Source organism: Styela clava, chromosome 8 (genome assembly GCF_964204865.1).
Source record: "Styela clava chromosome 8, kaStyClav1.hap1.2, whole genome shotgun sequence".
In the NCBI taxonomy this organism is placed as follows: Eukaryota; Metazoa; Chordata; class Ascidiacea; order Stolidobranchia; family Styelidae; genus Styela; species Styela clava.
Genome location: NC_135257.1, coordinates 4,569,719 through 4,582,766, shown reverse-complemented (window position 1 = coordinate 4,582,766; position 13,048 = coordinate 4,569,719). Strand labels below are relative to the sequence as shown.

The 13,048-nt window shown below is 34.9% G+C and overlaps 1 protein-coding gene across 2 annotated transcripts; it reads left to right on the top strand.

The window, feature by feature from the left end:
- The first annotated feature begins 5,874 nt into the window (after positions 1–5,874).
- On the top strand, positions 5,875–10,334 carry LOC120345304 (uncharacterized). 2 transcript variants are annotated; one of them, XM_039414699.2, is made up of 5 exons: positions 5,875–6,373; positions 7,634–7,760; positions 7,977–8,148; positions 9,134–9,221; positions 9,417–10,334. In XM_039414699.2, the coding sequence occupies exons 1-5, from the start codon at positions 5,917–5,919 to the stop codon at positions 9,737–9,739; spliced, it is 1,167 nt and encodes a 388-aa protein (XP_039270633.2). In that variant the 5' UTR covers positions 5,875–5,916; the 3' UTR covers positions 9,740–10,334. The 2 variants fall into 2 exon arrangements, with proteins under 2 accessions (XP_039270633.2, XP_039270632.2); XM_039414698.2 differs by having other exon boundaries at positions 9,134–10,334.
- Positions 10,335–13,048: the final 2,714 nt, after the last annotated feature.

Sequence of the window (13,048 nt, the reverse complement as noted above, 5' to 3'; positions counted from 1 at the left end):
TTGGCGGTTTTCGAGAAATCGCCCTTTCAAAAACGATATTTTTTTAAATTATGAAAAGAATCCACAAGGATGCGTAAAATAATTTTTTGTTGTTTTATACTTTCCGCAACTTATTCCAAGTTCAATTAAAGTACAGTATTGATTTAGGACCAGGAGAAAAATAGATTCGATTATTTATCGAGTAAATTTAGTTGAAATACCAAACCGTTTTTAGATATGTTACGTCTGCATTGTTTATAAAACTGAAAATTATACACTATGTTTGGTATTATATATGGCCAAATCAAAACGAGCTGCTACTGTTCTGACATAATATAATTAAATCTATAAGGTATATGCTTTTCTCAGAATGTGTCGTAATGCTGCCTTTATTGGCGGTTTTCAAGAATTCGTCACTCCAAAAACGGTATGTTTAGGAAATTGAAAAAAATATATAATAGGGCGTAAGGCGTTTTATGTGGTTTTATACAATTCACAACTTATTCCAAGTTTAATTAACGTACAGTATTGATGTATGACTAAGAGAAAAAAGTGTTTGATGAATTACCAGTAAATTTAGTTGAAATACCTAACCTTTTTTAAATATGTTACATCTACATAGTTGATCAAATTAAAAATTATACGCTATGTTTGGTTTTATATATGGCCAAGTCAAAACGTGCTGCTACTGTTCTGACATAATAAAATCGAATCTATAAGGTATCTGCTTTTCTCCGAATGTGTCGTAGTGCTGCCTTTATTGGCGGTTTTTGAGAAATCGCCCTTTCAAAAACGATATTTTTTTAAAAACTTCGAAAAAAATCCACAAGAGGGCGTCAAATCATTTTTTGTTATTTTAGGATTCGCCGTCTTATTTCAAGTTTAATGAACATACAGTTTTGATGTATGACCAAGAGAGAAAAGTGTTTGATGAATTATCCAGTAAATTAAGTTGAAATACCTATCCGTTTTTAAATATGTTACATCTACATAGTTGATAAAATTGAAAATTATGCGCTATGTTTGGTATTATATATGGCCATGTCAAAACGTGCTGCTACTGTTCTGACATAATAAAATCGAATCTATAAGGTATCTGCTTTTCTCCGAATGTGTCGTAGTGCTGCCTTTATTGGCGGTTTTTGAGAAATCGCCCTTTCAAAAACGATAATTTTTCGAAAATTTGAAAATAATCAACATGAAGGCGAAACATGATTTTCCGTTATTTCATACTTTCCGCAACTCATTCCAAGTTCAATGGACGTACAGTATATATGTATGTCCAAGAGAAAAAGATGTTTGATAAATTATCTAGGAAATTTAGTTGAAATACCAAACCGTTTTTAAATATGTTACGTCTGCATTGTTTATAAAAGTTTGAATACACGCTATGTTTGGTATTATATATGGCCAAGTCAAAACGTGCTGCTACAGTTCTGACATAATGAAATCAAATCTATAAGGTATCTGCTTTACTCCGAATGTGTCGTAGTGCTGCCTTTATTGGCGGTTTTTGAGAAATCGCCCTTTCAAAAACGATAATTTTTTAAAATTTCCGAAAATAATCCACAAGAGGGCGTCAAATCATTTTTTGGCATTTCAGAATTTGCACAATAATTCCAAGTTTAATGAACATACAGATTTGATGTATGACCAAGAGGGAAAAGTGTTTGATGAATTATCCAGTAAATTAAGTTGAAATACCTAGCCGTTTTTAAATATGTTACATCTACATAGTTGATAAAATTAAAAATTATACGCTATGTTTGGTATTATATATGGCCAACTCAAAACGTGCTGCTACTGTTCTGACTTATTAAAATCGAATCTATAAGGTATCTGCTTCTCTCCAAATGTGTCGTAGTGCTGCCTTTATTGGCGGTTTTCGAGAAATCGCTATTTCAATTACGATAATTTTTTGAAATTTCGAAAATAATCCACAAGAGGACGTAAAATGCTTTTTGGTATTTTATACTTTCCGCAACTTATTCCAAGTTTAATGAACGTATATTATATATGTATGTTCAAGAGAAAAAGATGTTTGATAAATTATCTAGGAAATTTATTTGAAATACCAAACTGTTTTTAAATAATGTTAAGTCTGCATTGTTTATAAAAGTTTGAATACACGCTATGTTGGGTATTATATATGGCCAAGTCAAAACGTGCTGCTACTGTTCTGACATAATGAAATCAAATCTATAAGGTATCTGCTTTACTCCGAATGTGTCGTAGTGCTGCCTTTATTGGCGGTTTTTGAGAAATCGTCCTTTTCAAAAACGATAATTTTTCGAAATTCCGAAAAGGATCCACAAGAGGGCGTCAAAATATTTTTTGGCATTTTAAGATTTGCACACTAATTCCAAGTTTAATGAACGTACAGTTTTGTTGTATACCCAATAGAAGAAAGTATTTGATGAATTTTCCAGTAAATTTAGTTGAAATACCAAACCGTTTTTAAATATGTCACATCTACAATTTTTAATAAAATTGAAAATATACGCTATGTTTGGAATTATATATGGCCAAGTCAAAACGTGCTGCTACTGTTCTGACATAATAAAATCGAATCTATAAGGTATCTGCTTTTCTCCGAATGTGTCGTAGTGCTGCCTTTATTGGCGGTTTTTGAGAAATCGCCCTTTCAAAAACGATATTTTTTTAAAAACTTCGAAAAAAATCCACAAGAGGGCGTCAAATCATTTTTTGTTATTTTAGGATTCGCCGTCTTATTTCAAGTTTAATGAACATACAGTTTTGATGTATGACCAAGAGAGAAAAGTGTTTGATGAATTATCCAGTAAATTAAGTTGAAATACCTAACCGTTTTTAAATATGTTACATCTACATAGTTGATAAAATTGAAAATTATACGCTATGTTTGGTATTTTATATGGCCATGTCAAAACGTGCTGCTACTGTTATGACATAATAAAATCGAATCTATAAGGTATCTGCTTTTCTCCGAATGTGTCGTAGTGCTGCCTTTATTGGCGGTTTTTGAGAAATCGCTATTTCAAAAACGATAATTTTTCGAAAATTTGAAAATAATCAACATGATGGCGAAACATGATTTTCCGTTATTTCATGCTTTCCGCAACTCATTCCAAGTTCAATAGACGTACAGTATATATGTATGTCCAAGAGAAAAAGATGTTTGATAAATTATCTAGGAAATTTAGTTGAAATACCAAACCGTTTTTAAATATGTTACGTCTGCATTGTTTATAAAAGTTTGAATACACGCTATGTTTGGTATTATATATGGCCAAGTCAAAACGTGCTGCTACAGTTCTGACATAATGAAATCAAATCTATAAGGTATCTGCTTTACCCCGAATGTGTCGTAGTGCTGCCTTTATTGGCGGTTTTTGAGAAATCGCCCTTTCAAAAACGATAATTTTTCGAAATTCCGAAAATAATCCACAAGAGGGCGTCAGATCATTTTTTGGCATTTTAGAATTTGCACAATAATTCCAAGTTTAATGAACATACAGTTTTGATGTATGACCAAGAGGGAAAAGTGTTTGAAGAATTATCCAGTAAATTAAGTTGAAATACCTAACCGTTTTTAAATATGTTACATCTACATAGTTGATAAAATTAAAAATTATACGCTATGTTTGGTATTATATATGGCCAACTCAAAACGTGCTGCTACTGTTCTGACTTATTAAAATCGAATCTATAAGGTATCTGCTTCTCTCCAAATGTGTCGTAGTGCTGCCTTTATTGGCGGTTTTCGAGAAATCGCTATTTCAATTACGATAATTTTTTGAAATTTTGAAAATAATCCACAAGAGGACGTAAAATGCATTTTGGTATTTTATACTTTCCGCAACTTATTCCAAGTTTAATGAACGTACAGTATATATGTATGTCCAAGAAAAGAAGATGTTTGATAATTTATCTAGTAAATTTAGTTGAAATACCAAACGTTTTTTGAATATGTTACGTCTGCATTGTTTATAACTTTTTGAATACACGCTGTGTTTGGTATTATATATGGCCAAGTCAAAACATGCTGCTACTGTTCTGACATAATGAAATCAAATCTATAAGGTATCTGCTTTTCTCCGAATGTGTCGTAGTGCTGCCTTTATTGGCGGTTTTTGAGAAATCGCCCTTTCAAAAACGATATTTTTTTGAAATTCCAAAAAAAATCCACAAGAGGGCGTAAAATCATTTTTTGTTATTTTTAGATTTGCCACTTATTCCAAGTTTAATGAACGTACAGTTGTGATATATGACCAAGAGAGAAAAGTATTTGATGAATTATCCAGTGAATTTTGTTTAAATACCAAACCGTTTTTAAATATGTTACATCTACATAGTTGATAAAATTGAAAATTATATGCTATGTTTAGTATTATATATGGTCAAGTCAAAACGTGCTGAGACTGTTCTGACATATTGAAATCGAATCTTTGAGGTTTCTACTTTTCACCAATGGTGTTGCAATGCTGCCTTTATTGGAGGTTTTCATGAAACGACCATGTTACACTACGAAAATTCAGTCATTTTTAAACATCTCTCAAAGAATTGTAAAAAAATTCTGTGCACTGTAACAGTCGCTTTAGCTTGTATACTATATATTAACAATACGAGGAGTGTAATTAATGATTGTTTTGCTTTAATTGCTATTGTGAAACTAATCAAAATATACACTTTCTCTTAAAAATCATTGGGAACATTTATTTTTACGCGTGGGTATTTTCTGCGATTCTGTCAGTCACAATTTCGTGTTTTGCTGCTAGCTTCACAGAGGTGTTGGGAACGCATGTTAGAATAGTTCTGTAGTTAGACATTGGTAAACCCTTTTTCGTATAAAACGTGCGACGCTCGACTGTTTTTATATAGAATATTTTATTTGTAATACGGTACGGGTATTAATATTGAATTTTGTGTTTAAAAATATATTGAAAACATCTGGGAGTAGACTATGGGAGATTCATAGTGATAGTGCAGTACCGGTACCGTACAACCGGTAGGTCTACCACCATAATACAGTAATAACAAAATGATCCGTGCCGTAGGTCCTCTTGTACAATCATCAAGTGTAAATTACCGGTACTGAATTAGAAGAGGGCTGATTGTAATGACAATTTATTGGAATGGGTAATATTTCATTAAACTACATTGATGATATTGTTAAGTACCGGTACGGTACTGTACCCGGTACCATACTTATTTACTGATTTGTTATACTTTTATTGCTTTTTGAGCTTTGCGCAAATAACTTTTATATCATAAATTGTAGCGAGAAACCAATTGAAGATTTTGAATCGTTAAAAAATAAACAGTCCACCCAATAAATATTTGGATTTTTATCTCTATTTCTTTTTCACGGAGAGGGAATGACATAAAAAACATCATCTTAGCACCTTGGAGTTGAAAAAAGATTCAAACACATTCAGTGCTACACAGTCTGACAGTGCGATAAAGTACAAATAAAAGTTAGTCAAGCTCAGGCCAGAAAAAGCTGAACCATCAAAGAGAGAAATATCTAAGATGGGGGCTAGTAACAAAAAAACGGGGATTTTATTCTAAAGTGTTGGGTAACATACTCCCCTAAAAACCAAATGAATAATAATTGATTTCTATTTTTCTATATAAAATATGCCGATCAGAGATACTGGTAAAATACAGGGTACTTGAAGTTGTTTCACGTAAGACTGGTTAAAAATCGCGGACTTAAACATCCAATAATCTTATTAAGTGAGATGTTAAATTTTTTAATTATGTAATGGATTAACAAATTGCATTTTGATTGGAATGGTTATTACCAGTGTTGAAGTCGTAGAATTTATGACAACAATGGGAATAATGTTTGAGGGTAATACTTCTTGAAACATACTGACCAATGTTTTTTTAACTTGTTTAAAATATTTCAGATAAAATTAAGCATGCATATGTAAAGACTAAAATACTGGAAAAATGTACTCAACATGGCATGCTTCAAGGTTTTATGTTTTTCATAGCATGTTGATGATACTGGAAATATGTTTCGCTATTCCATATTTGAAAACAGTAAATGAAACTTGTGATGATCTCAATTATAACAGACAGTATTGTCATGTTGATAAAGTTGAACTAGATTGTCTTCGTCGAAAAGCATTAATGCAGAACATGACAACATGTAATCAATTTAAACATGGTGTGAATCCAAGTGATGAAAGTTGTATCTATGTGGAAGTATGTATTTTTGCTGATGCTGATTTTGTGTGCAACAATTCATACAAATGTTATGCGAATGGCACAGATCATATCACCTGTAACGCAACTGGACTCCGAAGTTATTCACCAACGTGCAATAAAAGCCTGATTCATTGTTCCACAAACGAATGCAATCATTTATTCAATTTGAATAAACAGTTTCGTGGAATATACAAAGGTTAGGTTATAATTTAATTATATTTCTGTTGCTTATGCAGGTAGTGAATTACTTGCTTACCCTTGACATTCCAATGACCATGGAAGCAAATTTTGGGCATGTCATTGTTGCAGGCCAGACTGGATTCCATGGCAGATGCACGCCCGAGGGCGCTAGCGCTCCACAAAAATGCACGCGAGCGAATTCAATTTTGCACGCCGAAAATTTGCAATTGCTCACCAATGTAAATCGGTTTAAATAGTTTTTAAATCAATAATCTAGTAATATAAAGATGCCAAAAAATTATAACTTTACAATTGTCGACTAATACTTGCTTGCAAGATTTGGCCTGATCGAAAAATGCGAAGCAAAAATCACCATATCGTGTTGAATGATAGGAATCCCGTGAGAAAAATCGCCTCCTCACCGACGCTGGCCAGTTATGGCTCTGATTCAGCGTATTTTTAATACAATAATTTTACATGGATGTACTGAACAGTACTGGTATCTAAAGTCGCACAAACACTCTCAAAATTAGTGACAAAATATAGAAATGATGTTTTGGGGGTCAAAGGTCAACCGTCCATTTTTGCTATGATCCAACTTATTTTTACGCGGATGTATTGAGAGGTATCTTAGTTCGAAATCAGTTTAGCGGGCGCAGTTGTTTTGCACGCCGTGAGCTATAATTGCACGCCAGAAATTCTTATTTGCACTCGGGAATTTCTGATTGCACGCCCGATTTCTCGTTCGAAAAGGCCATGAAATCCAGACTGGGTTGCAGGTAACTAATCTCGGGACTTGGAACGAGTCGTCATCATATGCCCAGGCGTCAAGGGTGTAACGTGTAATACATATTTTCACACAAATCCCACTTAAGAATCTCATCTACTGAGAGCAAAGGTGTTGAATACCATTAAAGGATCCCTTATACGTTCAGATCTATTGAGTCACGGTAGTTGTCATAATTCAATTTTTATAGAGCCGACCGCTTCAGACTGCCTATAGTCCCTATACCAATTGCACACAGCATTGATCATTCATATCAATTTTTTGGGATTCAAGCTTGCATAAAAGTGTTAAGATAGAATTTAAATCTTATGTTCATTCTGATGGGGTAGGGCAATTTAAGACCTTGTTTAATGAATGTTATCGGTTTGGGAACAAATGCGGGTATAAAACATGTATCATGGAATCTGTTTGTACTTTCATCATAACAGTATTTGGGTCATTTGTCATATATTTCATGCATTCCCACTTACTGACGAATATATTCTGCAGATGACTGTAAATTTGAAAGTACAGAGACTACTTACTGGATTGATCAAACACACTTCGATAATTTATCAACAGGTTATGGGAGAATTCATATATTACATCTGGCTGCTGGTGATGAAACTAATTACTGGTATGTGATTTAGATGGATTATCAATTTTGAATGCACCAATATTATTGAAACATGACTCATTTACTACATAACTCAATAAATTTTTTTTTTATAATTATAATGTATTGAATAAAATATTTTACCTTTAAAGGATTGGGAATATGAATTAGTAATGATGTGTACTGCTGATTTTGTGAATATTGGATATACCCAGAACTATCATTTAAAATTTTTAGTGCTCCAGACGATCAAGAACAGGTGCATCCTTCACAGTATATTTGGAAGTATATTGTTCTGATAATCGCTGTGTTCATTGTTCTTGTGATAGCTGCATTAGGAGTATGGAAGTTAATATATCATAGAGAAGAGGAGCATAAGATGTGGGAGGCCAAAATCCAAAAATCTATTGTATGTTTTAAGAATGTATTGATATTAATCTGTGAACAGATTTTTATTGTAGTTCAAATGAAAATTCTGTACCGGCCATTATGGTTGATAATTATGTGGGAGAGGATTGCCGGACTCCTCATCAAGGTTAAATGGTTAACATAACTAGACGGTTATGACTTTCTCCACCATCAAGTCCAGGCCTCTGAAGCAAATAACTGGCTAACTATCCCATATCTAACATGGGCTGGTAACTGGACGAGAGGCTGTAGTGCCATGTGATTAAGACGTGTTAGTGACTTTCCTCTCCACTTTGATAAATATCCTGTCCTCTCAGTCAATGAAAGTCTATCCTTCTTCATTTGAATCCTGTCTTGCATATCTTGATTTAAACAAGAAAGTAAACAATTTCACATAAAGATCTGAATTTCAGGCGCTCCAGAAGTATGTGTATGGAGGTAACTACTTTTATAAAAGAGGTGACTTTCCCATCTGATTTTTTGTTATGAAAACTTGTAATAACCTCTGAAACGTCAAAATATAGCATTCCACCGTTCCCACGTAACAAACAGCACCACCACTGCATATGTACTGTTTTCAGTGGATTCACTGGACATATTACCGTATATGAATTATCCTGTCTGGCATTTTAAATGAGTTTGCTGCGGTTGCATGACATAGGTCTGGTATAATTACAAAGATGTTCATTCATTTTGATATTATGTGTGTCTTGATAAATTAGAATAGTCCCTACCCCATGTTCATGTCCGGTGTAGGTTTGTCGAATTTGCTAGCTAGTCGATCAGTTCCAATACAATGGAAGATTTAGTGGAGTAAGCCGAACAAATTAGAGACACTGGAAATAAGTTTCAATCGCTGTTAGGTAATCACCACCCTTTCCAAAAATAAAGACTCTGGTGAGAGCTTTGATATGATATTATAGCCATCAACATTTTCAGTGTAATAACAACTTGTGTGTGTTAAAAACCAAATTTTTATATTTCAGTGCAAGATTATAACTGATGTTGAAGGTGCATTAGATGTCGACTCTATAATCTTCACACCTGAGGAACCAGAGCCTGTTCCACGCGAGGGTGTGTCTCTACCATGCTCCAGAGAAAAAATTTCAAATGTTGCTGGCAATGGATTAGACCCAGCTTCTGCTTACGAATGTATATTTCCAGACTCCAATAGAGACAGCCGTAGAATTCATTCACATGATAATCCCATATATTCTGGCGTTTCTGAATCAGGAATGTATGCAAATTCAAGTATTTCTTCTCTTTCAGAGTCAGTTTGGTCTAAGGGAGATGATGTACTAGCTACAGATTCTGACACAGCGTCTGGATATTCGGGAAAGCTTGCTAGTGATATGCCTTTTAGTGGCAGTTCATCATTTTCTCCTGTAAGTAATATGGATATGATCAAGCTTGATCCAATTTCTGAGACAGAATCAGTAAAAGATGAACATGAAGGATTCAGAGCTTCCGAAATTTCTAACTTGATTGATAGTATAGGGGTCGAAGAAACTGGCACAAGTGAAGATAAAGATCCTATTCAGGAGTTGTTTTTAAATTCAAAACAGATGGATAATCCAACTTATTTTGGTTAGGTTTATGGATTGCCACTATTTTAATTAAACCAATGACGTCTCAGATTCGAAGCCACAGGTTTCACTGTGGATCCTGGACATAAACTCTGGAGCTATGTACATAGTTGTCCAGCTAGAGTGGAAACAATTATTTTATTACTCTTAAATTTTCAAATTTAAAAAGGACTGTTTGCTGTATAGAATGGCTAGCTTATCGGTTTGTCCTTTGGGTTATAGTTTCTTACCTATTATAAAATGTATATACGAAGCAATATTTGTCTTATATGGAATGATACTACAAATTGGTATTGCATTGTTCTTTAATCTACTCTGTCTTGCCATGTAGTTGCACACTATCTTTGTTACCATGATCATGACTTATTGTTATACCGTTTACATTATGCTGTTTTGCCTGTATATTGCCATTTTCCTACATGCTATTACTTCAAACGGCTTTACCTATGCAGAGTGATGAAGACGGTTCAATTTTGCATAGCTCTAAACCTTTAACTTTTTTGTTTTTGAACTTTCTCTTAAAAATGATCGTAATATTGTTTGCTGTAGCAACAAGGATATATTTATATATTAGAAATAAATAAATGGTCCTAAACTGTGATATTGATACTTTTTTTGTGGTCTAGCAGAACATGACATACCAGGTAATTAGCTAGATAACAATGCTTTCAGATTGATGTTTTTCTTTTCACCTATTCTACCTATTCTGCATGTCTCACACTTGTTTTGCTTGTCTCAGCATTTCTCATCTTTTCCCATGCTACATCGTTCTTAAAACCCAACTAAAATATTACAGAGGTGGTTTAATTATCTTTTATTTCCCCTTATCCAATATTTATGAGAATTTATTCTGAATGAGTTTCGTTCACAAAGTTACGCATTGTCGGCTTCTACTTTTAAAAGCTGCTTCCAGAATATATCCTATTAAAAAGCGTTCTAGGACTGATTAAATCAAATTTTTTGTTTTTGTATCACACCTATCCTGTTGGTATCACACTGGTTGTCGGCAATAGTAAATTCTTTTCAGTTGATTATATTTTGCACTGTTCTTCATTGTATGGACCAGGGTGGTCCAAACCCAGGCACGCGGGCCACATGTGGCCCGACGCTTCATTATCTGTGACCCGCGTCATATTCGGGGAGTAATAAAAATATCGCATTTCGTGTAGTTTTATAACAAAATTAATCAAATATATCATTTGACATATCGTTACATCACTTGTCTAATGTCACTGAATTGACTAGTGTTATGGCTAGCTAAGGCAACTAGCGAAGTTGAATGATGTGCTTGGCAGTCTGAATTATTATCTGGCTTTCCATCTTTTTGGTCGGGAATATATGCTAACAATATAAGCATCATAGAAAACTAAAAATCGGATGCGGATTCTATTAGCCTGGGATGGCTATGTCTGATAACTATGTGTTTGTACAATGAAAGTGTTTGTTTTGAATTGCACTGTTTACCTATTGTTGGCACTATTCTGGCCCGCGAACAAGGCAAAAATATTTTTGTGGCCCGCGGAGCCGACAACCTTGGACCACCCTGGTCTGGACTAAGATATAATGATGTCTAGTTTTTTATCGATAATTGCTTTTCTGTTTTGATGCGAATTTCATGCGATTTACTGCACCTGACGTGTCCCGCGCGGCTCTCGCATCTCGACTTTGTGTGTCGTAGGTCGTTCTTGTTTAACTTTGTTAAGGGGTTAATGGTGTGGTATATTTCCGTCTTATCTGCTTTACTGACTAAGCTTGTGGGTGGCATTCAGTCTCGTTTGGTAGAACTGTGGTGAGTTTTAGTTACTATTTGTATTCCAGTAACGTAATCGTAGACGTTTCCCGTCAGATTTGTGTCGATTTAGGCCTTTGGAGCGTTATTATATGTTAGTTTATTTTTTATTACCTTTCTGGTTATTCATTTTCTTTACGCCCTCAATTTATGATTGTTTATTGATTATTTCATTTTATTTACAGTCAACCGTTTTACGATAAACGTATGTGACATGGAACATCTGTGTGCCTAAATCTGACACTGGTCCTGTTTGACTCATACTTGATTTTCCTGTCTGATTTTCCCACACTTATCTTCTTAAATTTTACCAACAAGCAATGGCAGCGCGTCAATAGGGCCAACCGGGGCAATGCCCCGGTTGTTTTTTCGGTATAATAAAAAATATTCGAAAAATACCTCAATATCGGTTGCACAGACTGTCTACACTAGCCATATTCTCCCGACATGGTTCATTTTTCGCTCGCAAAGCCTTCGCCGAACGTCGACGGGGCGACGCCGATTTTGCCCCGGTTGCTCATTGTATATCGTATTCTCTCTTTTATCTTCCACTCGCCGCGTTTGTCTCGTTTGTTTTCTGTTTCTTTTACTAAATCATCGGGGCTAGCCCCGAAATTATGACGACACAATGCCGACGTTTCTTACAACAACGTGTTGACATATTCACGCATTCCTTCTCGTTCGTTGGTTGCTTGAAGAGTTGATAGTTTCCTCGCCTTCGTTTTTGTCGCTTGTTTCGCTATTTGAATCAGTTAGAGACCTTTAGTCAATTTGCTTTCGATTTTCCACATTCCTTTTGAGCTCCTCACTTCTTTCCGGCTTCGCATTTCTTAGCCTTGGACCTCATAATGAATAAGGTTGATGCACTACTTCGCACTCCGTTTTCGCAGCTGCCGCTGGAACAAAAATTAGAGGTACAACGTCTTGGGCCTTATCAACCAAACAATTGTTCACTGGAACAATCCCATGACGGAGGAAAGCGTCGGCGTACATTCTGCGCAGAAACTTGGTATAAAAAACACGAATGGTTGTGTTACAGCGAGGACAAAAATGCACTTTTTTGTTTTTATTGCCTACTTTTTGCTACCGCCCGTGACTCACGTTGGTGTAAATTTGGTTTTAGAGATCTTAAACATCTTTCCGAGCGTGTCAGGGATCATCAATCTTCTATGGAGCATCTGGACAATGCAGTAAAATACCGAACATTCGGAAATGTTAATATTGCAGCACAGTTGGATGAAGGACGCGCGGTTTCTATTCGTCGGCACAACCAAAACGTCGAGAAAAACCGCATTGTTCTCGATCGATTGATAGATGTTTTGAAGTTCATTGGTTGTCACGAGCTGTCCCTCCGTGGGCACGATGAACGGGCTGGCTCTTCTAATAGAGGGATATTTTTGGATATGGTGGAATACACCGCATCCCTAGATACAGTATTGAGAGCTCATCTTGATGCCGCAACTGTGTCGAAAGGGACATCTAAGGATATCCAAAATGATTTGCTCGACTCAATGTATAAAATTTAT

Bases quoted from the DNA above. Each gene is read 5' to 3' on its own strand.
- LOC120345304 (XM_039414698.2), top strand. From the start codon at position 5,917: ATGTACTCAACATGGCATGCTTCAAGGTTTTATGTTTTTCATAGCATG. The intron at 6,374-7,633 runs GTTAGGTTATAA...TATATTCTGCAG, and splicing joins GTTTCGTGGAATATACAAAG to ATGACTGTAAATTTGAAAGT. The intron at 8,149-9,133 runs GTATGTTTTAAG...TTTATATTTCAG, and splicing joins CCAAAATCCAAAAATCTATT to TGCAAGATTATAACTGATGT.